We start from the raw sequence: 24,272 nt of genomic DNA, 5'->3' as shown, positions 1-24,272 counted from the left end.
GGCCGCTGCGCGCGCGCCGCCCTGGGCGCCTCACCGCGGCGGCCGCTCGCCCCGCGTCCGGTGCGGGGGTCGGCTGCGCGCCGCGGCCCGCTCCTGCCTCGGCGCTGCGGCTTCGGCGGCGGGCAGCCCCGGGCGCGCCGCGCACCATCCTCCGCCGGGCCCCGCGGCGGCGCCTATGCCGAGGGGGGCTGCGGGCCGGGCCGGGGGCGCCGCCGCCGCCTCAGGCCTCGTGATGTCAGCCGCGGCTAGCGCGCGGGGCCCGCGGCGGCCGCGGCCAATGGTGGGGCGGGGCGGGAGCGGGCCGCGCCGTGCCAGCCAATGGGCGGCGGCACTCGGCCGAGCGGCCGCCGGGCGCGCCCGGCCGGCCCGGGGCTCGCGGCCCAGCGCGGGCTGGAGGGGCCGGGGACGCGTCGCCCCCACGGAGCCAGCGGACCCCACTCAGGGGACCGCGCGGGAGCCGCCGTCTCGCCGCGCGCGCCGGGTCGAGGCCCAGGAGTTCGCTCACCATTGTCCCCAGCATCCGAAGGGCGCACGCGGCTTCCCGGCCGGGAGGATGCCTTCTCCAGCCCCACCCCTCAGCATCCCAAAGGCAATGGTCAGAAACCCCGCAGATGGGTGCCCCTAGCCCGCCCGCCCCAGCCGAGGAACTTCGGGTGGGTTCCCCCCACCCCCAGCGCCGTAGCCTCAAAGGGACTCCCCGGGGCCAGGGAGATTGATCAGTGCTGGTGACCCGCTCGGAAGACGTCGCCACCGACATCCGTCTCACTTCGTTGTTGCCCAGTCTCTTAAGTCGTGTCCGACCCCACGGACTGCAGCACGCCCGTCTTCTCCGTCCTCCACTGTCTCCCAGAGTTTGCTCAGACTCATGTCCATTGAGTTTGTGGTGCCATCCAACCATCCCATTCTCTATCGCCCTTTCTTCCTTTTGCCTTCAATCTTTCCCAGGACCACGGTCTTTTCCGATGAGTCGGCTCTTCGCATCAGGTGGCCAAAGTATCGGAGCTTCAGCTTTAGCAACAGACCTTCCAATGAACATTCAGGGTTGATTTCCTTTGGGATTGACTGGTTTGATCTCCTTGCAGTCCACGGACTGTCAAGAGTCTTCTCCAACACCACAGTGCAAAAGCATCAGTTCTTCTGCGCTCAGCCTTCTTTATGGCCCAACTATCACATCCATATCTGACTACTGGAAAAACCATAGCTTTGTCTAGACAGACCTTTGTCTGCCAAGTGATGTCTCTGCTTTGTAAGACATAGTCTGGGTTAGTCATAGCTTTCCTTCCAAGGAGCAAGCATCTTTTAATTTCATGGCTGCAGTCATCATCTGCAGTGATTTTGGAGCCCCAAAAAACAAAATCTGACACTGCTTCCACTTCTACTTCTAACCCTCTCATTTAGCTCCTTTCAAAGAGCAGAATGCTATACACATTCTCTGTTTATGGGTCCCTTCTGCAGCTCATGTAGCCCTGAAGTTAGGAGACCCTCAACTCAGAGTAGATCGAGACAGTCAAGCTCGGATCATGCCTTTTGGAAACTATGCGAGCAAGGAGAGTCAAGGCGGGATGACAGGTGAAGGGCTTCTCTGAATGAGAACACACAACCACAGTGGGTCACTGGGACAGACAGAAGACACCACTCCAGAGCTTAATTACAGACATATGTGTTTTAAACCTTTTCTTTTTTGTGCGGGTCTGATGAGAGCATAGACTGATTAGCAAAAACTTCAACTGCTAGAACACGATGTCAGCAATGTTTCAGCAACATTCAGTGTACTGTTGGGCCCTTGGGTTCCCTTGATTAGATTTGTAAAAGCCATTTCACAAAGTCTCTTTCCTGATTACCTTTTGTACTAGTTTTTTTTATTCATTTATTTATTTACTTGGCTGCCTGGAGTCTCAGTTGTGCTGTGCACAGGCTCAGCAGTTTCCTAGAGGGGGCTTAGTTGACTGGTGGGCATGTGGGATCCTAGTTGCCTGACAAGGGATCGAACCCGGCATCCCCCAACACTGGAAGGCAAATTTCCAACCACTGGACTGCCAGGGAGTTTCCTCTTTTGTACTTTTAATTGTCCTCTTCTCAGTTGCAGACCTGGTGACAAAGATACCATCACCCAATTGCCTTGGTTGTCCCCAGGATGGCAGGAACACATATTTGTCTTTTTTTTTTTTTTTTTGACTGATGCCGAGGAGCAGGCAAGTCCCTGGCCCAGGCCAGCAGATGGAAGCTTCTCCCAAGCACCAGGGCTCCGTGACAGAGTTCAGAGCCCTCCCTCCAACCCTTGACCCTCACCACTAGAAGGCTTTTAGACATATCTTTGGAAGGGAACCAATGACTACCAGCTACCCTTTTCATCACACACAGGGCCTACCTTGTAATTACTGGGTAAAGATAAAATACAAGTCACGAAGAATCAGTATGGCCTCAAAGCAGAAAGCCTTTAGCACATCACAGAGTAAAATGCCTTATAATCTTATTATCAAAGAAGTCTTTGTCCTTCCTGCCCTTGGCCATTGGTAAAGGGGGCACCATCTCTGAGCGGATTTACCCACATCTGCAGCCAGAGTCAGGCAGGATGTAGCTCAGTCAGGCAGCTCTGTTCCTGTTTTTTGCAATGATCTGTTCTTCTTTCATCTCAGCCTCTGATCTTGGGAAGTGGGTTTGCTCCCTATCTTTTCATATATAAATATAATTTTCTTTGTATTTATTTATTTTTGGCTGTGCTGGGTCTTCATTGCTGCATAAGGCTTTTTTCTAGTTGAGGCAAGCAGGGGCTACTCTCTTGTTGCAGTCATGCTCTCAAGGTGCAGTGGCTTTTCTTGCTGTGGAGCACAGGCTTTAGGGCACGTGGTTCATTAGGGCATGTGGGCTCAGTAGCTGCAGCTCCCTGGCTCTAGAGCACAGGCTGAATAACTGGTGCATGGGCTTAGATGCTCTGAGGCATGTGGGATCTTCCTGGATCACGGATGGAAACCATGTCTCCTGCATTGGCAGGCAGATTTTTTTTTTTTTTTTTAACCACGGAGCCGCCAGGGAAGCCCTGTTCCCTGTCTTGGATAACACTCCCCAAGCTTATAACTTTGTTCTTCCTCCAATCCTTACTGTCTATTACAAAGAAGCCATTAGTGAATCAAGACTCAGTTTAAAAAAAGAAGTGATCGGGACTTCGCTCGTGGTACAGTGAATAAGAATCCACCTGCCAATGCAGGGGACGTGGGTTTGATCCCTAGTCTGGGCAGATCCCAGAGCAACTAAGTCCACCCCCAAGCCACAACCACTGAGCCTATCTGCCACAGCTACTGAAACCTGTACACCTATTGTGTTCCACAATAAGAGAAGCCACTGCAATGAGAAGCCCAAGTATCTCAACTAGAGACTAGCCCCTGCTCACCGCAATCAGAGAAAGCGCGCTGGAAGCAACCAAAACCCAACAGAACCAAAAAAAAAAAAAAAAAAGAGTTAAGACTTAAAAAAGAAAGACGAAGAAGTGATAATGGTAACGGGCTGACTAGGGTCAGGAGGCAGAAGAGAAAGGGATGCCGGTAGTTCAGAGAAAATTCCAGATCAAAGAGATTTTCTGTGAGTTAGGTTAGAGTCCCACGGTCTACAGTGTAATCACACAGTGTTACTGTTTTGGAAAAAAGAACCTCCCCCGGTGCTCAGGGTGCAGGTGAGATAAGCAAACCCTTGAAAGACCTGCATTCCTCCCAGGTCCTTGCTTGGTGCCTCCGGACTCCCCTTGCCAGAGATGTGGGCCAAGGAGAGGTCCTGAGGGAGAAGATGGCACAGACAAGAGGAAAAATCCAGAAGTGAGAGCCATCAAGAGAGTCATAAAAATACTTTTAACTTGAACAAATGGTCTGGGGAGAGATGGCTCAGATCGCACAGGGAAATTACATGCAAATACCACACATCCTTTGTGTAAATAGCCTCAAGGCATTCTAACCATTTCCAAGCCTATGTGGGTGCAGCCCTTGGGAGAACCCTAGGAGAGAAGCCAGCGCTTAAGGGTCTCAGGGGTTTTCCTCTAATCATCCAAGGAAGGCAGGGAGGTAACAAGCCTGTGTATTTTTATCAGGTCGTAGCCCTTCTCCACCTTGGGTCTAAGGGAGAAAGGAGAAGCCTGCGGGGAAGGGAACAGAGGGACGAGTAATTTCTAGGTCAGCTAGTCCCCTTGAGCCTTTACTTTATTCGTTTTGGCTGTCCTGGTTTCAGCCCCGTCGTGCATTTTCCACCTTTTGTGACACACCCACCAATTTCAAAGATTCTCACAGATGCCCACATCAGGAGGGAGAGAGAGAACTTGCCGGTGAAGAGCTGATAGATGCTGTCCTAATGGGAGCACGGAGTTCCCAAGGCAGCAAAGCCGGGATGTTGGGGGGCATGCCTCAGGGACCTGAAGGAGCTATGACAGGCTCCTTCTTGCCTGTTTGTCTTACCCTTCTGCCTGGGCTGGGCGACAGGAAAGCTAGAACTCTGGCTATCCTGAGTATCCAAAACATGGGCCCCAGGGACTTCACTGGTGGTCCAGTGGCTAAGACTCCATGCTCCCAATGCAGGGGGCTCGGGTTCCATCGTCAGGGGGCTAAGATCTCACGTGTCACAACTAAAGAGTTCTCATGCAACAACTAAAGCAAAGACACCCCCGCCCCCCGCCGCCCCAAACCTGTGCCACAACGAAGATCGAAGATTCTGTGTGCCGAAATGAAGTTCTAGAGCAGCCAAATTAAAAAGCAAACAAACAAGGGGCCCAATCTCAACGCATAGCCCCTCATCTCTCTCTCTCAGTCCTTGGCCCTTGGCTTCAGTGGAGTCAAGCGAAAACCACAAGCAGAGAATTTCACATCCTGCTCCAGATCGGCACGCCAGGCTGATGCGGACACAGGGGCCTGATCCTAAATGTTTTGGGACCCAGCAAACTGTTCCTCTGACAACCGAAAGCTCTCTGTTGAGGAAGATAACCTTGCCCACTAGGAAATCAGCCATCGGCCTTTCATATTTTTGCGTCTTGCCAAGTGTGAATTCCTCATTGTTAATTTCCTGCTCAGCTGCGTGCCTCTAACAAAGGGCAACTGTTTAGACTCCAGTTGGGTTTGTAGCTTCTTAATCTATTTTTCAAGTTGAGATTGAAATGAAAGACAATGTTTACACTCGCCTGGTGTGGCTTGGGTGGGGAGAGTGAGGTGCCCAGGGTGTGACCTTGAAGTTGCCACTCAGTGTCCGCAAGGCACCTCACCCTGCCTCCAGCCCTGCTTCCCCGGGCCTCTGGAGAAAGGAGAGACCTGGGACATTAATCCCATTCAAGCACTCATTTAAAGAAATCAGGAGAGTTCCTTCTATTTTGCTTTAGTTTAGTCCCAGATTGTTTCTGTGAAACACCAGAGCCCTTAAGCTCGTTTCGGTACATTCGCTTCTGCCTTCACTTCCCTGTCCTTCTTTGGGTTTTGAGCTCAGCTGCATCTGGGGCTGCATACGCTCCGTGATGAAATCTGTGCTAAAGGAGGTGCCACTAATGATTCAGCCCACTTTGGATCTGCTGCCTGCTCTGCCTCCTCTGGGGGAAACACTCCCGGCGGGCAAAAAGCCCAGCATCTGTCCCCTGCTGCCAGCGAAGCCAGAATGTGGGAGAGACAGTGCTGACAGCCCCCACACCTCTATGCTCAACTGCAGTTACTCAGAAAATCAAAGGGAGAAGCTGAGAACAAATTCTCTTCCTTCTCCTGGGGTTTCTTGGCAACACCGAGTGCTGGCTGGAGCGTCAAGTCTAGAAGAAGCCGGAAGGATATGTAATCCAGGGCCCCTCACCTGACAGGTCAGATGTAGTTCTAGCCTGAGGAAGGCAAGGGACTTGCCCAAAGTCAGGCCGGTGGCTGCCTGGCTCAGAACTCAGGGATCCAAGGCTCCGTGCTCCGGGCCTCGCTGTGGGAAAAACGAATTGCTGGTTTGGTGTCTTTATTTACAGGGCAGGTTGACTTCTAGTGCCAGGAGAAGAGGACAAATCAGCGGGAATACATGTTCACCTGTTGGGATGCCAGGCCCAACACTCGGTACACCACCCTCCCACAGAAGTTACCCAGTACTGAGCTCAAGCTCAAGCAGGGAGCAGTCGTCTCCCTACACCCTCCCTCTACCCCCCTGAAACTGGAGCTGAGATCAGATGGGCCATTCACCTCCTCCCAGGCATGGAAACCAAAGGGCAGATGAGAAAAGAGGGTTGAGGATCACCCCTGAGGGCTAGATCAGATTCTAAGCAAATAGGTTAAAAGTGTCACATACACATTCAAGGTGCTTCCCTGCTAAAGTCTGTTGCTGTTGTTCAGGTGCTAAGTCATGTCTGACTCCTTGTGACCTCATGAACTGCAGCACACCAGGCTTCCCTGTTCTTCACTATCTCCTGGAGTTTGCTCAAACTCATGTCCATTGAATCAGTGATACCATCCAACCATCTCATCCTCTGTTGCCCCCTTCTCCTTTTGCCCTCAATCTTTATCAGCATCAGTGTCTTTTCCAATGAGTCAGCTCTTCGCTAAAGTTTGATCACTGACCAGTTCCGTGACTCTGTGTGTGTGTGTGTGTGTGTGTGTGTGTGTGTGTGTGTGTATGCTCAGTCCTGTCCGACTCTTTGCAGCGCCCTGAATTGTAACCCACCAGGCTCCTCTGTCCATGGAGTTTCCCAGATAAGAATACTGGATTGGGTTGCCATTTCCCTCTCCAGGGGATCTTCTCAATTTAGGATTGAACCCACATCTCCTTCACTGGCAGGTGGCTTCTTTACCACCGAGCCACCTGGGAAGCCTGACTTCATTTACAAGACACATTTACTCCCGAGCTAATTGCTTATTCATTTAAGTGACACCTACTATCTTCATCAGGGGTTCTTCAAAGATTGTGTGTTGAGCCTGACAGAGTAATAAATAGAGATGCTACTCACCACCGTGGTTCTCAGGGTAAACTGCTGGAAGCCTCAGATTGCTATTATGTTCCACGAAGTGTATGTTTGTTATATTGCTTCATTGTGTACTGTTATCTTTCCTAGTCCAAGATGCAATCTGTGTATGAAAAGAGATCTAGTGATTTCATTAGCTTCCCCTCTGGTTTTCCTGCCTCTCAATCCTCTCTCTTCTCATCCATTCTAAAAAATCACTCCCAGCTTAACTTTACTGATATGCAGCTATCATCATCATATACTCTTGCCCATATACTTTCAGTGGCTCCCTATTACCTTACACAAGATGCATATTTTATCCCTGAGCCTTTTTCTCCCTCTGCATCTCAGTACACCCTGCTTGTACCCTGAAAACACGGCCCTCAAAGGCCCTCTGGATCAGCTATCTATGGACTGGGCTGTGTATCTGTCAGCCACTACTGTTAATTTTTCACTGGTGTGTCATCTCCTAACTACAGAGAAAGCCCATTGGGTTGGGGGCCTGCTCTCTAGAGTGGACTATTTGGAATTTTGCCAGCCAGTTGCTAAACTGCCAGTAGCTTAAAATTGGCCATGATGGAACTATTTAAACCACAGAAACCACCAAAAGCTGCAAACCAGGGCTTGCCCCACACCCCAGAGCCAGTTTGCCAGCACACCCCCAGTCTTAGATTTCTTTGACTCCCTCAGAAGGACTGGGCACAGTGTCTCCCACATGTGCGTTCCTGCTCAGTCGTGTCTGACTCTGCGACCCCATGGACTATAGCCCGTCAGGCTCCTCTATCCATGGAACTTTCTAGGCAAGAATACTGGAGAGAGTTGCCATTTCCTACTCAAAGGTATCTTCCAGACTCAAGGATTGAACCTGCATCTCTTTGCTTCTCCTGCATTGGCAGGCAGATGCTATATTACTGAGCCACCTGGGAAGCCCGTTTCCTGTATGTGAGTCATTCAATAAATGACTTGCTAAATGCTTACAAAGAACAATCGATTTTGAACAATGACTCCATCCAAAAAATTTTGAATGTGTTATCTCATTTAATCTTCAAAACAACCCCGAAGCGATAAGTATGGTTATTGTTCCCATTTCCCAGATGAGGAACCTGAAACTCACTCAACCAGGTGAGGGAGCAGGAACCTGCCTGAGGTTCACCTGAGCCTAAAGCCCCAGGTCTTCCCCGCAGATTACCGGTCCTACCAGCTTCCATGAGGAAAACCTGTCCCTTTGGCAGGCCTGCTGGTCACCGAGCCAGCAGAATAGTTCTCTCTGTAGGGCTACCAGTGAAAAAGGGCAACACGCGGGGACAGCTCTCCACCTCACCTTCACTTTACGCGGGGACAGCTCTCCACCTCACCTTCACTTTGCCTCTCCAAGTTTTGTTTTTTTTTAATATTTATTGATTGATTTGGCTGTGCCAGGTCATAATTGTGGCATGTGGGATCTTTAGTCACAGCATGTCGGATCTAGTTTCCTAACCAGGGACTGAACCGGTGCCCCCTGCATTGTGAGCATGGAGTCTTAGCCACTGGACCACCAGGGAAGTCCCTGTAAGTTTAACCTACCTTCCTCATCCCACTTCCTTCTACCTCTTCTTCTTATCTAAATTAGGACCATTTTCAGCAAGCCCTTTGATACCCCTCCAAGGTCTTTCTTGGCCTTAAACTTCTCTCCTATAGACACTTTGGTAATGCCTGTGGTCTTTATTTTATTTATTTATTTATTTGCCTGTGGTCTTTAAGAGCCTTCAGGTCTAGACAGAAGTCCTGACTCCTTACACAATCCTGTTTGATGACTGGACTCGGTGCACAGCCTGGTCAGAAGCACGGCTCTGGTCTGGCAGCTCCCCAAGGACAGGTCATAGCATTTCCTCTGGCTGCTCTCAAGGTCCAGGGCTTGATGGACATGGGTATTGCTGGTGACAAAGGCGCGTTCTGGTAGTTTCCCAATTCTGTTCTGTACAGCCCAGAGTTCTCATTCTCAGGAGAAACTTCCTTCCTCTTTATGTGGAAAGCTGCCCTGTGTTTATTAACAGCACCCTGCTTGGTCCAGAGAGTGATCTATGTGGCGTGGGCTCTTGGGGTCAGGAAATATCGAATATCCATCATCTGCCCCAAGATGCCCTGTGTTCCCAAAGGAGGAAGGTACCTGTTACCACAAAACTTGAGAAAAAAAAACCAAAAAACAAAACAATACCAACCAAGGACTTTATTTTAAACAAACACTTCCCTTCTAGGACTTGCTTTCCCTTTTTTTTCTCCTTCCTCAATGTATCCTGGCTTCCTGTGTTTCTGAAAATTTCTGCAACCTCAAGTAGCATCTCATTGTAAACTCCAGACCTCTCCAATATTTCTCTCCATTTTGCTGAGTCCTGATCCATCTATATTCCCTCTGTGACTCTGGGATTTACAGATAAGCAAGGGAAAATGAGTCCATCCTCACTGCCTGACAGCCTGGTACCTATGGAAGGGCCTCACAGAGGTCGTTTAGACACTGTTAATGTTCACCAGTCCCTCCTTCTCTACTTCTGGGTGTGTGGTGGATCGACTTGGCTGCTCCCTGGAAGTTAGGAGTAGCCATGTGATTTTTCCAGACAACGAACCATGAGCAGAGGTGTACCACTTCTGTGCTAAAGCACTTACTTGCCAGTGCGCAACCCTCCAGCCCTCTCATTGCCAAGTTCTGGCTGGCACACAGGGTCAGACAGGAAACGTTGTAGGCTTTGTTGTTCATACGGCAACTACTATAGTTCAAAAGTACTCATAGATGAATCATAAGCAAATAAGTGTAGCTGTGTTCCAATAAAACTTTATTTACAAAAACAGGAGGCAGCCTGAGGGCTGTAGTTTACATGACAGTGGAAGCTCCCATAGGCTGGATTGTTATATCACTGCCCAGAGGTCAGTTTTTCTTGAAAGTCACCAAACCACAGCGAACTTCGCATGGGTGACAAGTAAGGATTGTAGTTACCTCATAGCTTGCTGCTGCTGCTGCTGCTGCTAAGTCGCTTCAGTCGTGTCCGACTCTGTGCAACCCCATAGACAGCGCTTAACCTAATTTGAAGAGTCTTGGCAGCAACTTGAGAAAGGATGTACCATTTTTCATGGATAAAGGAAGTGACACTTTAGCCCCCTTCTCCCCCGCTGCCCAGCACTGGTCCGCTCCAACCCTTGCCTCTCCAAGCTTAATGTTCCCCTCTCCACTTCCCAGCAGAAGCTGGAGCTTCCCAACAGAAGCGCCAATGGGTCTTGCTATGAACTTGCTTTCAAGGTAACTCTTCAAGTCCCTTTCTGGACTTCCCTGGTGGTCCAGTGGTTAAGAATCCACTGCTAGTGCGGGGGACATGGGGTTCGATCCCTGGTCTGGGGAGGTTTCATATGCCAAGGGGCAGCTGGGCCTGTGAGCTACAACTACTGAAACCCTCACACCTAGTGCCCCGCAACTAGAGAGTAGCCCCCCTATTCACCACAAGTAGAGAAACCCCTCGCACAGCAACAAAGACCTAGCACAGCCAAAAAAACAAAACCAAAATTCTCTTCTTTCTGCTATCTATCTGCCCAAATCCTTCCCAACTTAGATTTCCCTCCTCCAAGGAATTTTCTTGGACTATCTCCTGTGATTGCTAGTTCGCATCAGCGCCTCTGTCTGAGGTCACGAAAAAGAGCCAGGGATTCGTATTGCTCAGAGGCTCCGTTGGGCTCACCCAACAGAGTTAAGGGAGAGAGGGACTGGGCCCAGGCAAAGGTGAGTCATTTGTGCCCTGGAATCAATCTCTTAGACTCATAATCACCTTTGTCTGGAAATACATACACATAAGATTAAATGACAAAAAATTAGCAAACAAGGGAATGCTTAACGCAAGTTTGAGGATTATGAGTCTGGGGAGGAAAGGAATATGCATTTTAGGAGAGGCATGGCTTTCAGAGGTAGTAGTCTTGAGTTCTGTGCTGGGTACGTGGGTGATTGTTCATTATGCTTCAAACTGTGTATAGGTTACACACAAACTTAGTGCAGGATATAGTTCTCAAAAAAAAGGTGTGCCAGGTTGGAAGCCTGTCTCAAACCTTAGAGTCAGTGGCGGTCATAACAACCGGCCTCCTCCTGTGTTTTGGAAGCATGCGTGGGGCTAGAGAGGCCCAGTGCCAGGCTCATCAATTTCTGTCCCACAGAAAGAGGCTGGTGCCTGAATCCAAGAGGACAGTTGAGGACCCCAGAGAAGGAAGACCTTCCTAAGAAGGCTGTCTCCTGCCCTCTGGCCAAGGCCCCCCCCCCCCCACCCCCGATGTTGTCCCTTCGAAAAGGTTGCCAGAGACCTACCTACCATAACACACACCTGGCAACGAGAGGTGGGGCCGGCTTATCACAGGGCTGGCAGGTACAGGTCGCAGAGTACAGGCCACCAGTGCTGCTTTTGGGAAATGCCATTAACTCTGCTGGGAGTGGTATGACCTTTGTCCCTTGTGGACATGTGACATCTAGTGAAACGTAATCTGGTATAAACCAGTATGAACTCATCCCTGAGGTCTGGCTTTGACATTCCCACTACTTCCAACAATACAGACCAGTTTTTGTTATCACTGAAGGAGGATTCCAGCGGGTGGGCAGAGCTAGAAAGGAGCCTGTGATATTGAAGAGCATAAACTCTGGGAGCAAACACATGGACCTGGGTTCAGACCTCAACTCCACCCTGAGCTAACTGGTGACTTGGTCACGTATTACCTCTCTGACCCCGCTTTTCTTCTTTGTTAATTGGGGATATGCACAGTCCCCACCTCACCAGGTTGTTATATTAAAAAAGGTAATCCAAATAAAGAATAGCACAGAGCTGGGTTCAGAGAACATTCTCGACAGACAGAAATCTCAATGATCACAGAGGAGGACTGGGATTTGCCTGGAGTAGACGTGTTACTACACCAAGCCCCCATCTCCATTAAGGAAATTTAGTCGCTCAGTTGTGTCCAACTCTTTGCGACTCCATGGACTCCTCTGTCCATGGAATTCTCCAGGCAAGAATACTGGAGTGGGTTGCCATTTCCTTCTCCAGGAGATCTTCCCAACCCAGGGATCAAACCTGGGTCTCCTGCATTGTAGGCAGATTCTTTGCCATCTGAGATATTAGGGAAGCCCTTTCTTTAAGGAAAAAGACTAGAAAAACAAGTGGTCAAGTTTACCTTAACCATCATATAGTAGAAATAGCCTTGCAATTCAGGGGACTCGGGTTCAATCCCTGGTCAGAGAAATAAGACCCTACATGCCACAGGGCTACTGAGCTCCTGTGTTGCAACTACTGAGTGCTCTAGAGCCCACGGGCTGCAGCTAGAGAGAAGCCCAAACACTGCAATTGAGACCCACTGCAACAGAAAAAAAAAAGTTAAAAAAAAAATAGGTTAAACAAGCAAGAGTTGGCAATTGCATTAGAAGTCCACAAAAGGAGAGGCATGCCTAACCTCCAGCCTAACTCAGCTGCCCCTCGAACTTTGTCTGCATTCGACCTCCTTACCTGACATTACATCCCTCCCATGATTCTTTTCCTCTCAACATCTGTCTGCTTCTCCCGCCCACCTTGTCCTATTGTCTCGGTATCTTGAAGCAACAGTAGAGAAACAAGAAATAAGAAATTGAGAAGGAAGGGAAGGAAGGAAAGAAGGAAAGATGGAGGGAATGGAAGAAAAGGAGAGATCTAATCCTTGTACTCCCATAATTCAAGCAGTGACTGACTCACCCTCTCTGAGCCTCAAAGCCTATTGGAAGTTTCAAACCATAGAAGATGTTCAGAGGGTACAAAATTTCAGCAAGGAGACTGCATACGGTGGGTCTTCCATACCAAGAGTCCTCAAGTTCCCCCTCTCAGTTGTTGTTTTGTTTTTTAATTTTTTTTGGTTGTTCCACACAGCATGTGGGATCTCAGTTCTCTGACCAGGGGTCAAACCCGCGCCCCACTGCATCGAAAGTGTAGAGTTTTAACCACTGGACCGCCAAGGAAGTCCTTCTCTCAGTTTTGTTGGATCTATTTGGGTCAGAGAATAAGAAGTAGTGAGGAAGAAGAAAGAAATAGGAATGGAATGTACCTCAGAGATGGCCTGGGAATGTCAGTTCTCCACCCCTCCCCCACGATTGCCCAAGAGAGCAGATGCCTCCTCTTCCTCATCTGGGGCTTGTTCCTTTCCAAGCAACCCCTGTGCAAGCCCCAGTGCCTTTCATGGCTCTTTGTGAGCCCCACTGAGGCAACACTACAACATTAAGGAAGGTAGTGTGGTGTTATGGTTAACTACAAGGTTCTGGAACTACACTGGCCAATGCTTCACTCCAGCATTTACTACTGTGACCTTAGGTAAGCTCCTCCCCTCCTCTGTGCCTTAATTGCCTCGCTTGTGAAATGGGATTCTGGACTGTCGTGGACTGAAATGAGTTAACAGACAGTAAACTCTCTAAAAGACTTCCTTGGTGGCTCAGCGGTAAAGAATCTGCCTACCAATGCAGGAGACTTGGGTTTGATCCCTGGGTCAGGAAGATCTCCTGGAAAAGGAAATGGCAACTCACTCCACTATTCTTGCCTGGGAAATTCCATGGATTGAGGAAGATGGTGGGCTAGTCCACTGGGTCTCAAAATGCTGCACACCACTGAGCGACTAAATGACAGTAAACTCTTCAAAAGATGCCTGGGTCGCCAGAAATGCTCGGTTAATTGCAACTGTGACGATCCAGCTATTTATTGTTGCCTGTCTCTCCACCAACTCAGTGACTTGCATTCCCAACATCCTTGTTATCTGGACCCTGTCCCACCTCCCCCGCCCCCGAGGAAATACTGGCTAAGACTGTTTCTCCTAGTTGTTGTATCGTGGCTCTTTCTGTAGCCTAGACCATTGGTGTAACAAGGATTTTGTTCCTTCTGAGACTACTACTGTGCTTTATTCGTTATTAATGGGCATGTTTTTATTGCTCTGTTTTGCCTGCTGCACATTGTCCTCTCAGATGAAAATAATAATACCTTCGGTTAATAACACCTTGCACTTGGGGAGCTGCTTTCATCCCAACAGCTCAAAGCCCTCTACAAACATGACCTCATTCATTTTCCCTGTGCTCCCAGGAGGGGGCCACTCCTGTTTCCCAGCCTGAGAAGGGAAAGCCCTACTCCTATTCATTGCCAAACAGATTCTCAGAAGCCAAAGTATTGATTAAGCATTTCCACTACTCACAGCTACAAATCAGAGGCAGAATTCTGTTGCTCTCTATGCCCAAGTTGACTTTATGTCCACAGCAGATAACCAGAATGGCTCGGGGGCCTGGTCTTCCATGCCTCTCCTGGGTGTCTACAGCTGTCCCCTGCAAGTGGTAAACATTAAAGAAAGCTTCAGAACAGACCACATTGATATCCAAGAGAAAATAGCTTTGGCAATTTTGGTGTTTTCAGGACCTTTGTCTTCCTGGAAAGGGCAACCATTCCAGCATTCTAGCCTGGAAAATCCCATGGACAAAAGAACCTAGAGGGCTACAATCCATGGGGTCACAAAGAGTCTGACACAACTTAGCTACTGAACAAAACAAAACAAAAGGGCTCCTGGAACTTCCCTGGTGGTCCAGTGGTTAAGACTCTGCGTTTCCACTGCAAGGGGCACAGGTTTGATCCCTGGTTGGGGAACTAAGGTCCCACATGCTGCAAGGCATAGTCAAAACAAACAAACAGTCATAAGGGTTCCTGCAGCCTGAAATGCCTCTGCCCAGTTCAATCCTACTACTCATGGCCCTGGCATGCTGGACACCTGTATGCACTTGTGAAAACTGGAGCCGCACAGTGACAGTACTTCCTTGTTCTGAGGCTGCTTGTGGCCCAGGCTCCCTGGCAAATGGCAACTGCTGGCTGCTCACTTTTGTTTTCACCTTGCAATTACTGGAAGGGAAGGGCTGCAAGCTGTACTTGACTCTTCAGCCACACTCCAGGTCTCAGCCCGTGCAAACTTGGAGGTAGCTAAGGGCAACAGAAATGGGACTGGGCAGGCAAAAAGCTGACTCCTGCTCCTTCAAAACAAACAAACAAACAAAGGGACTAACTAAATGGGACAAACTCATGATAGTGCCCGAAGCTGTTTTTCGTCAGTACATAAACATTGGGTGTAACTTTTTCTTTATTTATATTCTTTTTTTTTTATATGGTTAGGTTTTCTTAGATGGAGAGTTAAATCCACTTCAGGCAAAGTCAAAATAGAATCATGGCTTCCTTTCTTTTAGCCTCCCGTTCTGAAGACTCTTAATTAATTATAATGTTCTCTTTGATTGGTATTTTAGATCCAGAACTTACAAAGTTTTTGAGAAACAGAAATTCTCACAGTGAATTCCTAGCAATGTTTATTTACCTTTCTAAACTCTCTGGCCTGTCTTCAGTCTGCTTAAACTCCTAGTTCTTTCCCCATCCTGACAATGCCCAAACACAAAACTTGAAGGTTAAATCTAATTCAGAAGATGGAAGCTCAGTGTATATAAATAAACTTTGTTTTTAAATATCTAGAGTTGAGAGCCAGTACCTGTATAGAAACAAATTAAAGTTTCAGTTAGGTCAATTAATTTATGGAAAAACATTTTTGTTTTTTTTAGTTTTCAATATTGGTGTCTGAGAAAGTCTCATTTTCTCCTTTCCATTATATTTAATGTACATTAACATTAGTTTACATCTTCAGAAAGCCAAGTTTTTGGCCTAAAAACGTAGGGAAAGGCTGTTGGGCTTTTGGGGTGTGTTGGACTGGAAGCAGGCATGAAGAGATTACATTACACTTCAATAAAAAGCCAAAAAAAAAAAAAAAAGTAGAGCGGCTTGAAAGTTTAAAAAAATAAACAATTTTGAGAGTTGAGCAGCTTCAAAGACTCTGTTTCCTATTTTGATCACTGTGTTTCTCGAGATGACCACATCTTTCAGAGGAAGTGAGTCAAAGCCACTCTGTCTTGCTTTTCCAGCTGAGCATGTTCAGTTTCAATGAAGTAATGAATGAACTTGGCCGCACCACCCCCCAAGACTACAACAGCAAATAGAGGAGCCTCAGCCAATCAGCTGGCACTCAAGGTTTTCAAGTTGAGTTCAAACAGACTCACGGGAGACCAATCAGTTGGCGCGGCTCCGCCCCAAACGCCGGGTCGGGGCCAATCAGGAGCCCAGACGAGCCAAAACACAGCGTCTGGCCAATGCCCGGGAGCCCCACAGCGCCGACGTCCGCCAATGGGCGCGGCCAGGCAAAAAGAGAAACAGTGCGGGCCCGCAGGCCGCAGGATTCGAATCGAACGTCCGCACGGGAACCGGGCCCCGGCCGAGCGGAGCGGGCCAATCAGCGGCGGCGGCTCTCGGCCCCCGAACGTTGGGACACGCGGCCCCGCCCCGCGCTGTTGTTTGTGGTGTCGGCCGGCAGCGCGAGTCGGACAACAACACTCGCCAGGCGGGCGGCGCGGCGGCCGAGGGTCCGGAGGCCGCGGGCGGCGGCGGCGAGCGCGAGCGGAGGGCAGCCGGCCTCCCGCGGCCGCCGAGCCCGGGAGTGCGCGCCGGCCGGAGCCATGTCGGTGAACATGGATGAGCTGCGGCACCAGGTTATGATCAACCAGTTCGTGCTGGCCGCGGGCTGCGCGGCTGACCAGGCGAAGCAGCTGCTGCAGGCGGCCCACTGGCAGTTTGAGGTGCGTGTGGGCCGAGAGCCAGCGCTCCCGGGCAGTCCCGCTCGCTGGCCGCCGGCGCTGGGGTCGGGGTGCAGGCCGGGGCGCCCGGCCGCGCGCCGCGGAGGGAGAGGGGGCAGGGAAGCTCTGTGTATATCGCCCGGTCCGGCGATCGGCGCCCGCGTGGGGCGTGGGGCCCTGCCGCCTGGGACCCTCGCGGGGCCTGGGGGACGCCCCCTCCGAGCGACGCGTGTCTGCGGGCCAAAGGGTCGGACCCGGAGGCCCGGGAGCGCAGCGCCACGGACACCGCGGAGGGTCCCGGCCGGTGGGGCGGGTGGGCTTCCACCCCCGTTAACCGCCACCATGCCGCTGTGTTTGTCCGCAGACCGCCCTGAGCACGTTTTTCCAAGAAACCAACATTCCCAACGGCCACCACCACCACCAGATGGTAAGTGTGGCCGGGCGCGGCGGGCGGGAGGGCCGGCCTCGCCGCTACCGCGGCGCACCCGGGGCGGCCGGGGGCGCAGCGCACCGGAGCGGCCGAGCGCGCGGGCCGGGGGCCGCTGTCAGGCGCCGGCGGTGACAGCCATGTTGCCGGGGAGCGCCGCGCCGCGTTGTAAACAAAGAGCCAAAATGTCTTCCAGGAAAGAGCGGCTCCCGGGGCCGGCCGGCTCGCCCAACTTTGCGGTCAGGTCTCCGGGGCCACTATGGCTCGACCTGAGGCCTTGTGCCCCGGCGATCTTCCTAGGCCAGGGGCCAGGAGGGTGGCTGGAGGAGTAGCCAGGAGGCAGGTATGGGGAGGGGGCTCGGAGGATAACTAGATATCCCGGGAGGGGGAAACGAAGGGCGGGAGCGAAGGGCCCCCCCAACCCCACGGGGACTGGGACCTGGGACCTGGGGGTGTCTGTTTATGGAGCACCATTTCTTGCTCTTGAGTGGCAGCAACCCCCCCTTCTTCCAAACAGCCCAGCTCTACGGGGAACAGGAAAGGGACAAGTCCATTCTGGCCTGGGAGCTGGGCTCTTCCCAGGTAGTTATGTCCACTCTTTCCTGTTCATGGGAAAAGACCTAACCCTGAGCCGCCTGGAAGATTTACAGGTTTTTGACTAGATAAGCCAAGAATGCGTTTAATCTCTGTAGGTGAAGACGTATAAAGCACAGGAAACAGAAGTGGTTCAGGCCTGGATTTGCTTTCTTCTGTTTTCCAAGTTGGCTCCAGGCCTGGGCCTTTGCCCTCCTGGCCATAAGGCATCCTGCTCTCCACTGGGCACAGGACATCCCTTCACTTTAGAGGTTTGACTGCCTCCTTCTCCCCCTCTAGTTACCAGTTTGCCCTGCTGGGGAGGAGGGCCCCCCGATAGGGATCGTAAAATACACTCCGGATCTATTGCGGCTTCTGAAGTGTATTTTTTGCCATTTCTCACGCTCAGTGTACTTGCCCACAGCTCCCTTCTCAGAGTGGCTGTTTGCCTGGAGAAGCTGCCATGAGTTCCTCTGCTGTGTCTTGTTCTTGATGCCATGTATTCATCTAGTTACAAAGGACGAGTGGTGGGGGGGGGGAGCTGTTTTGACCCCTTTAACCAGCTTTTCTCTTGGAATGGCCTGTTGTGTATAAATCAAAAAACAAAACTGCATTGGAGTATGATGAGAATTATGCTGGCCGCAGGATTGGCAGTTGAAGCCAGGCTCTTGGTAAAACTAAGAGGGGTTCATCTCCATGGGGGCCTCCACCTGCACCTGACTGAGGGGAAGCTGCCTCCGTGTCCTCTCAAAGGGGGCCTCAAGGTTTGTTCCATCAACTGGTCATTTCAAAAGGCCCAGGCTTCCGGCTCAGCGGCTCTGGGCTGCCTTCAACAGAGAGGCTCGCCTGTGAGAGCCGGGACTGGTGATCCTTTTAGGTTCTGTTGCTCTTTCCCTGCAAATCCCCAGGGTTTGTAATCCTTTTGAAGCTTCCCTTGAGGCCTGTTGCCGGTTTTGATCGTTGTCTCCCATGAGTGTACCATGTATTGAGTACCTCACCAGCACCTGAGTGAACACCATCCCTGCCCTCTTGGAGCTGGTGATTTTTTTAAGAGATAATAAATCAAAGGAAAATGTTACGTAAAAATACCAGAAGTGCCCCAGGCCATGAGTAATTGATAAATAGTCCGGTAGATTATTGGACATCAACAGTTGGAGGCATCTTCCCAGATGAGAGGGGGATGGGCTCCCAGGTTAGATTTGGAAGGGCTAGGAAGAGGAGAAAAACACTGGCCGGGAAACAGTGGCTGTTCAGAGGGGGCAGCGGGCGCTGGGTGTGCTTGAGAGCTGGGAAGCGCTCTCCGTAGCTGTTAGATAGAGCTGGACTTGCACAGGACTTGGTCCAAACCCCTGGCTTTATAGAAGCAGAGAGAAGCTCCAGAGAGGTTAAGGAAGCTGCCTGAGCTCACACAGGCAGGCAGGCACAGGCCTGCTCCAGATCGCTGGCTTGTGGACGGGGAAGTCGGTCACGATGCTGTGATGCAATTGGCTTCTGCCCCCACCCCCCATTCATTGTTTTCCTGCTGCCGAGAAGTCAGCCCTGGAAGGGGGGGGGGGGGGGTGGTGGAGGAATAGTGAAGGGAGGAGGGAAGTGGTCTGGGTGGGGCCAGGCCTGCTGCCCTGGGTCCTGTGGCCTCCCCGGAGAGGACACGGGTTGGAGCCCCAGCTGCTGATGGAGGGGCCAGCCCAGTTAATCAGAGAGGGTTGCCCCCCCACCTCTGCCACCATGGGCCTGTCCCCATTTGGGGGCTGGGGTTTTTAACTGCAGAGCTGTGTAAGCTCCGACTGCAAGGTGAAGAGTCCTCAAATCTTGCTCCCTGAGCCCTGTGCCTGGGGGAGGGGCCGGTGTTGCTAAAATTAGGAGAAATTCAAAGAAGGGCTCCCATGGCTCCCTGGGAAACGGAGAAGTGGCCGTGGGGGTCACAACAGGCTCTGCAGGCTGTGTTCTCAGCTGCCTCCTCCCTGGGCCCCCGTGAGGAGCTCCTGGATGGCACCTCTGTGCTCCCCACATGGCAGGGGCGGGAGGGAGGGTCTGCTGTCCCTGGTGTTTGCAAGGAGGCTGCCAGTTACGGCACACCAGCCCGGCCCCTGCCCTTCCTGGCTGGAGTCCCTGCTCAGGGTTGTGGCAGAAGACAGCAGAGGTTGGCATATTTGCAGCTACCCCCGGGAAGAGGGCTGAGAGGGGCTGAGTGGACTCGCCCAGACACTGGCAGCGAGTCGCCGGGGACACCGGAAACCGACATCCCTGGTTTTTGTCCTTGGGGAGCCTGGGCATGGAGTTGCGCTAGATTCACTAATTGCAGATGAGTAGGGGCTCGGAGAAGGCGATGGCACCCCACTCCAGTACTCTTGCCTGGAAAATCCCATGGACAGAGGAGCCTGGTAGGCTGCAGTCCATGGGGTCGCTGAGGGTCGGACATGACTGAGCGACTTCACTTTCACTTTTTACTTTCATGCATTGGAGAAGGAAATGGCAATCCACTCCAGTGTTCTTGCCTGGAGAATCCCAGGGACGGCGGAGCCTGGTGGGCTGCCATCTATGGGGTCACACAGAGTTGGACATGACTGAAGCGACTTAGCAGCAGTAGCAGCAGTAGGGGCTGGGTAGAGGTTAAGAGCTTGGGCCTGAAGACCTAGGAGTTTCCTGGGTTCCGGCTGCTCAGCTTGCGTCCTGCAGTGGTATGCTTTAAGTATTTGGCTGTATCGGGGCAGGCGGATTTAGTTGCCCCGTGGCTTGTGCAATCTTAGTTCCCTGACCAGGGATTGAACCTGCGTCCCCCGTACTGGGGGCAGATTCTTAACCACTGGCCCATCAGGGAAGTCCCTGCTGTGCTGTGTTTTTGGTCAACTGATTTGAGCTCTGGGGCTCGGTTTCCGCATCTCTATCACAGAGAGAATAATCAGAAAGACCTGGCATTCCCGTGAGAAATGAGGTGATGAGGCAGAGGCCCTGACGCCTGCCGACCAGCACTGCTGCCGGGCAGGCACAGCTCCCCCTGGGCTGGCCTTGGAGGGAGACCCCGGATCTGGCTGTCTTCCTTTGACTGACCTTCCCGGGACATCTGAGGGCAGGTTATTGAAGAGCCAGCTGGGTTTTCACCCAGGCTGAAGCACTAAGCAGTGGTACCCTGGGCTTCCTCCCTTGTCTCGGCTTTAATCTGACATCCTAGCTCCTGGCTGGAATTAACCATTTGCTTCTGACACTTGGGGCGTCATTCCCAAGCATCAAGAAACACTCTCTGGGGACTTCCCTGGTGGTCCAGTAGCTAAGACTCTGTGTTCCCAATGCAGGGGGCTTAGGTTCGATCCCTGGTCAGGGAACTAGATCCCACCTGCTGCAACTAAGACCCAGCACAGCCAAGCAAATAAATATTTTTTCAAAAAAGAAACACTTCGGTTTTGACAAAAATTGTAGGAATCTGCCCCCATGTTTTTGGTTCTTAGCGGCTCTGTGCAAGGAGTGCTTTTGTGCTGTTGAAACCTCTTTTGGACTGAACAATGGGAAATAAAAGAGGGTCAGGCCTGGGTGAGCCCCACAGGAAGGCAGGCTCTGTAGGACCTCGGACTGTGGCTTGGGGATTGGGGAGGGGGGCCCACATGGGCAGCCCTCGAAACCCCTGTGTTCTCTCCCAGCAGATGTGTACCCCCAGCAACACACCTGCCACACCGCCGAACTTCCCTGACGCGCTGGCCATGTTCTCAAAGCTTCGCGCCTCCGAGGGCCTGCAGAGCAGCAACAGCCCCATGACTGCCGTGGCCTGCTCACCCCCTTCAAACTTCAGCCCCTTCTGGGCCTCGTCCCCGCCCAGCCACCAGGCCGCCTGGATCCCGCCCTCCTCCCCCACGGCCCACAGCTTCCACCACCTCCACCACCCACAGCCCACGTGGCCCCCCGGAGCACAGCAGGGGAGCACGCAGCAGAAAGCCATGGCGGCGATGGACGGCCAGAGATGAGACTGGATGCCGCCGGGCGCTGGGCTGGAGCTAGGGGGCAATCTAGGGGCGGGGGGGAAGCTGGGCGCGCGGGGGTTTCCTGAAGATCGCACTGGAAGATTTTATATAAGAGAATTTTTGTGGGTGGGGGGACAGTAAACTTCTGAGCCACTTGGATCCTTCAGGAGTTTCAAATCAGGCAAGTTTTTTTTTCCTCTTTTTAATATATAACTGTAATATATATATGAATATATAAAAATAACTAATGTATGTGAGAACGGGGCTGGCCGACGGAGTGTTGGGTCAGCGGGGAAGGGCCAGGGGAGCCACCCAGTGGGCCAGCACCCCTTCCTCCAACCCCAGGCCCAGGGCAGGTGCTGGGGAGCCAGGTGGTGTGACTGCAGTCACTTGGTCTGCTCACTGCCTCCTTTCAAAGGTCACACCTTCTGGAATCGGGTGAAGGACCACAGGCTTCCTACTCCCCGTGGCAGCTGTGGGAGGGACTCCCGGTGGTGCTGGGTGGCTGAAGGTGTGGGGGCCACTGCCCACCCCCGGTCAGCGGCGCTCCGGCCCGCGTCGCCTCAGCGGCTAGCTGTGCAGGGCTCATGTAGGACTTGTGAGCCGGCCCCCAACCCCAGGGCTGCCCTGCCTCTCCCACTGTGTTCCCGGCCGTGGACAGCAGAGCGGAGGGCTTGCCTTTGGATGGAGTTCCCAAATCAAATCATCTCACCAGGGTGAAATTTTAATTTAAAACTTAAAAGAGACTTTTCTAACTTCCCTGGTTTGTGGTGCCTTTATTTGCCTTGGAACGGAGAGCGTGCTCCTTGGGCAGAGGGGTGGGGGGCCCTTGGCTATGCTGCGGTTCAGGGGACCAGCCTCATGGCCATGCGGCGGGGTCGGGTGTTCTGACAAGGGGGCTGATAGGTCGGGGTAGGGAGAAGGAGGAACAGGTTCTGGCTTGGTCATAGTGACCCTCTCCTCTTGGCCCTTGGCCACCACCTCACAGGTCACCACAGGCTGAGCCTTAGCCCTGGAGCCCCTGTCTTTGCAGTTGGTGGTGGGGTAAGCTCCCCTCCTGCCTCAGGGGGCCCGATGGTGGCCCCACACTTTAGCCTGTCCCCCCCACCAAGGTATCTTTCCACCCTCTCTGCTCTTCCTGCCCCCAAGCTCCTTCGGAGCACCCTGTCCTAACGTGCGTGTTGTGTGGCCACATCCCAGAGGTCAGCCGCAGCTCTCAGGGAGCCAGAGGCCTGAGTTGGGTCCCCAAGGGGCTAGGATAAAGCAGTGATGGCAGTTCCTGGCCTGGTGGGGCCCTTCCTCAGACTCTCCCACGCAGGTGGCCCAGGTGGGTGCAGAGTCGGTCCACCCAAATGCAGAATTTGGGTTGCAGGGCCCAGGCTTGGGGTTCCTCCTTGATCCCCTTACCGCCCCCCACCCAGACCCCAGACCCCTCCAGCACGTGTGACTGGACACATTCCCTTCTTGGCAGCCTGGGCCTTGCCGTCGACCAGGCCTGCAGGGTCTGGATGTTCAGACCCAAAGTGCAGGAACACCTGGGAAGGGCCCCACCTGGCCGGCTGGCCCCCCCTACTACTGGGCCCTTGTGTCTTCACGGGGTCGCTGTGGGGCAGCCCCTCTGTGGGTGTGGAGCAGGACTGGGGATGCAGCTGCCCTTGGCCACGCACTCTGCATGTGACCATGTGCTCGAGGCTGGGTTTGTCCTTTCAGTTTTGTTTTCCTGGTCGGAGATCCGTGGGACTCCTCCCACCCACACCCCTCACTCTGCCCACCTGTGCTTTCCCAGGCTGGAAGGGGAAGCCCCTCACGGGCACGTGGGCGGCCAGTGCTGGGTGAGGGCGGGCAGGCGGCCCAGGTGTGGGGAAGTGGAGTGGGGGGGCCCCCTCGTCCTTTCAGGGGCATCGGGGTGGGTGGGGGGCCTGGCTGCTCCTCCCTCCTCCCCGCCAAGCTGGTGAGTTTGGATTCTAGGCCAGGACACTGAGCAGAGGAGGGCCCGGGCCTCGCCTGCCTCCCGCTTGCAGAGCAAAGGGTGCTGGGTGCCTGCTGGGACTCTGGGGTTCTATGATGAATCACATCTCAGCAGATGGGGAAGAGGGGGGGTGCCCCTTCCCGTAGGGAGTGCCTGCTCCATACATGACACCCCCAGAGGGCCCCACCCTCCAGTGAAACCCTTTTCTGGGCTATTTCCTGCCACACCCACCTGTGACTCTATGTCGCCCCTCCGCTCACACCTCTAAAGCAGGCCTCTCACTGGCAGAGGGGCCTGGGGGTGGGGGAGGGAACCCCACCTTTGAGGAGGGGGCTGATGAGAATAGATCTGAAGGCAGAAAACTGCTTCCAAGACTATCTGGGTGGGAGGCAATTCTCCCCTTGTCCCTGGGGCTTTGGGGACAAGGGCTTTTGTCCCTTACAGTTGACCCCTCATCTGTTAAGGCTGACATGCAGCAGGACAAGGGCCAGGCCTCAAGGCTGTCAGACAGTTCTCTCTGTTCCTGGGGAGGGAAGGGGAGCAGGGACACGGCCTGGCCCCAGCAGCCCCTCTTGCATCTGCTGCAGCCTCCAAGCGTGACCCCATGGACTGTAGCCCGCCAGGCTCCTCTGTCCATGGGATTCTCCAGGCAAGAATACTGGAGTGGGGTGCCATTTCCTTCTCCAGGGGACCTTCCCAACTTGGGGATCGAACCCGCGTCTCGCATCACCTTCACTGGCGGGCAGATTCTTTACCACCAGCACCACCTGGGTAAGCTCCTC

At 52.8% G+C, this 24,272-nt stretch overlaps 1 protein-coding gene across 2 annotated transcripts; it reads left to right on the top strand.

Moving 5' to 3' along the window:
• Nucleotides 1–16,284: 16,284 nt before the first annotated feature.
• On the top strand, nt 16,285–22,280 carry UBALD2 (UBA like domain containing 2). 2 transcript variants are annotated; one of them, XM_052657590.1, is made up of 3 exons: nt 16,285–16,574; nt 16,936–16,998; nt 21,204–22,280. In XM_052657590.1, exons 1-3 carry the CDS (start codon nt 16,455–16,457, stop codon nt 21,522–21,524), a joined length of 504 nt encoding a protein of 167 aa, XP_052513550.1. In that variant the 5' UTR covers nt 16,285–16,454; the 3' UTR covers nt 21,525–22,280. The 2 variants fall into 2 exon arrangements, with proteins under 2 accessions (XP_052513550.1, XP_052513551.1); XM_052657591.1 differs by having other exon boundaries at nt 16,307–16,574; nt 21,207–22,280.
• Nucleotides 22,281–24,272: the final 1,992 nt, after the last annotated feature.

Source organism: Budorcas taxicolor, chromosome 19, assembly GCF_023091745.1.
Source record: "Budorcas taxicolor isolate Tak-1 chromosome 19, Takin1.1, whole genome shotgun sequence".
NCBI classification, from domain to species: domain Eukaryota; kingdom Metazoa; phylum Chordata; class Mammalia; order Artiodactyla; family Bovidae; genus Budorcas; species Budorcas taxicolor.
The sequence above is the reverse complement of the archived record's forward strand: the minus strand, read 5'-3'. Positions and strand labels throughout refer to the sequence as shown.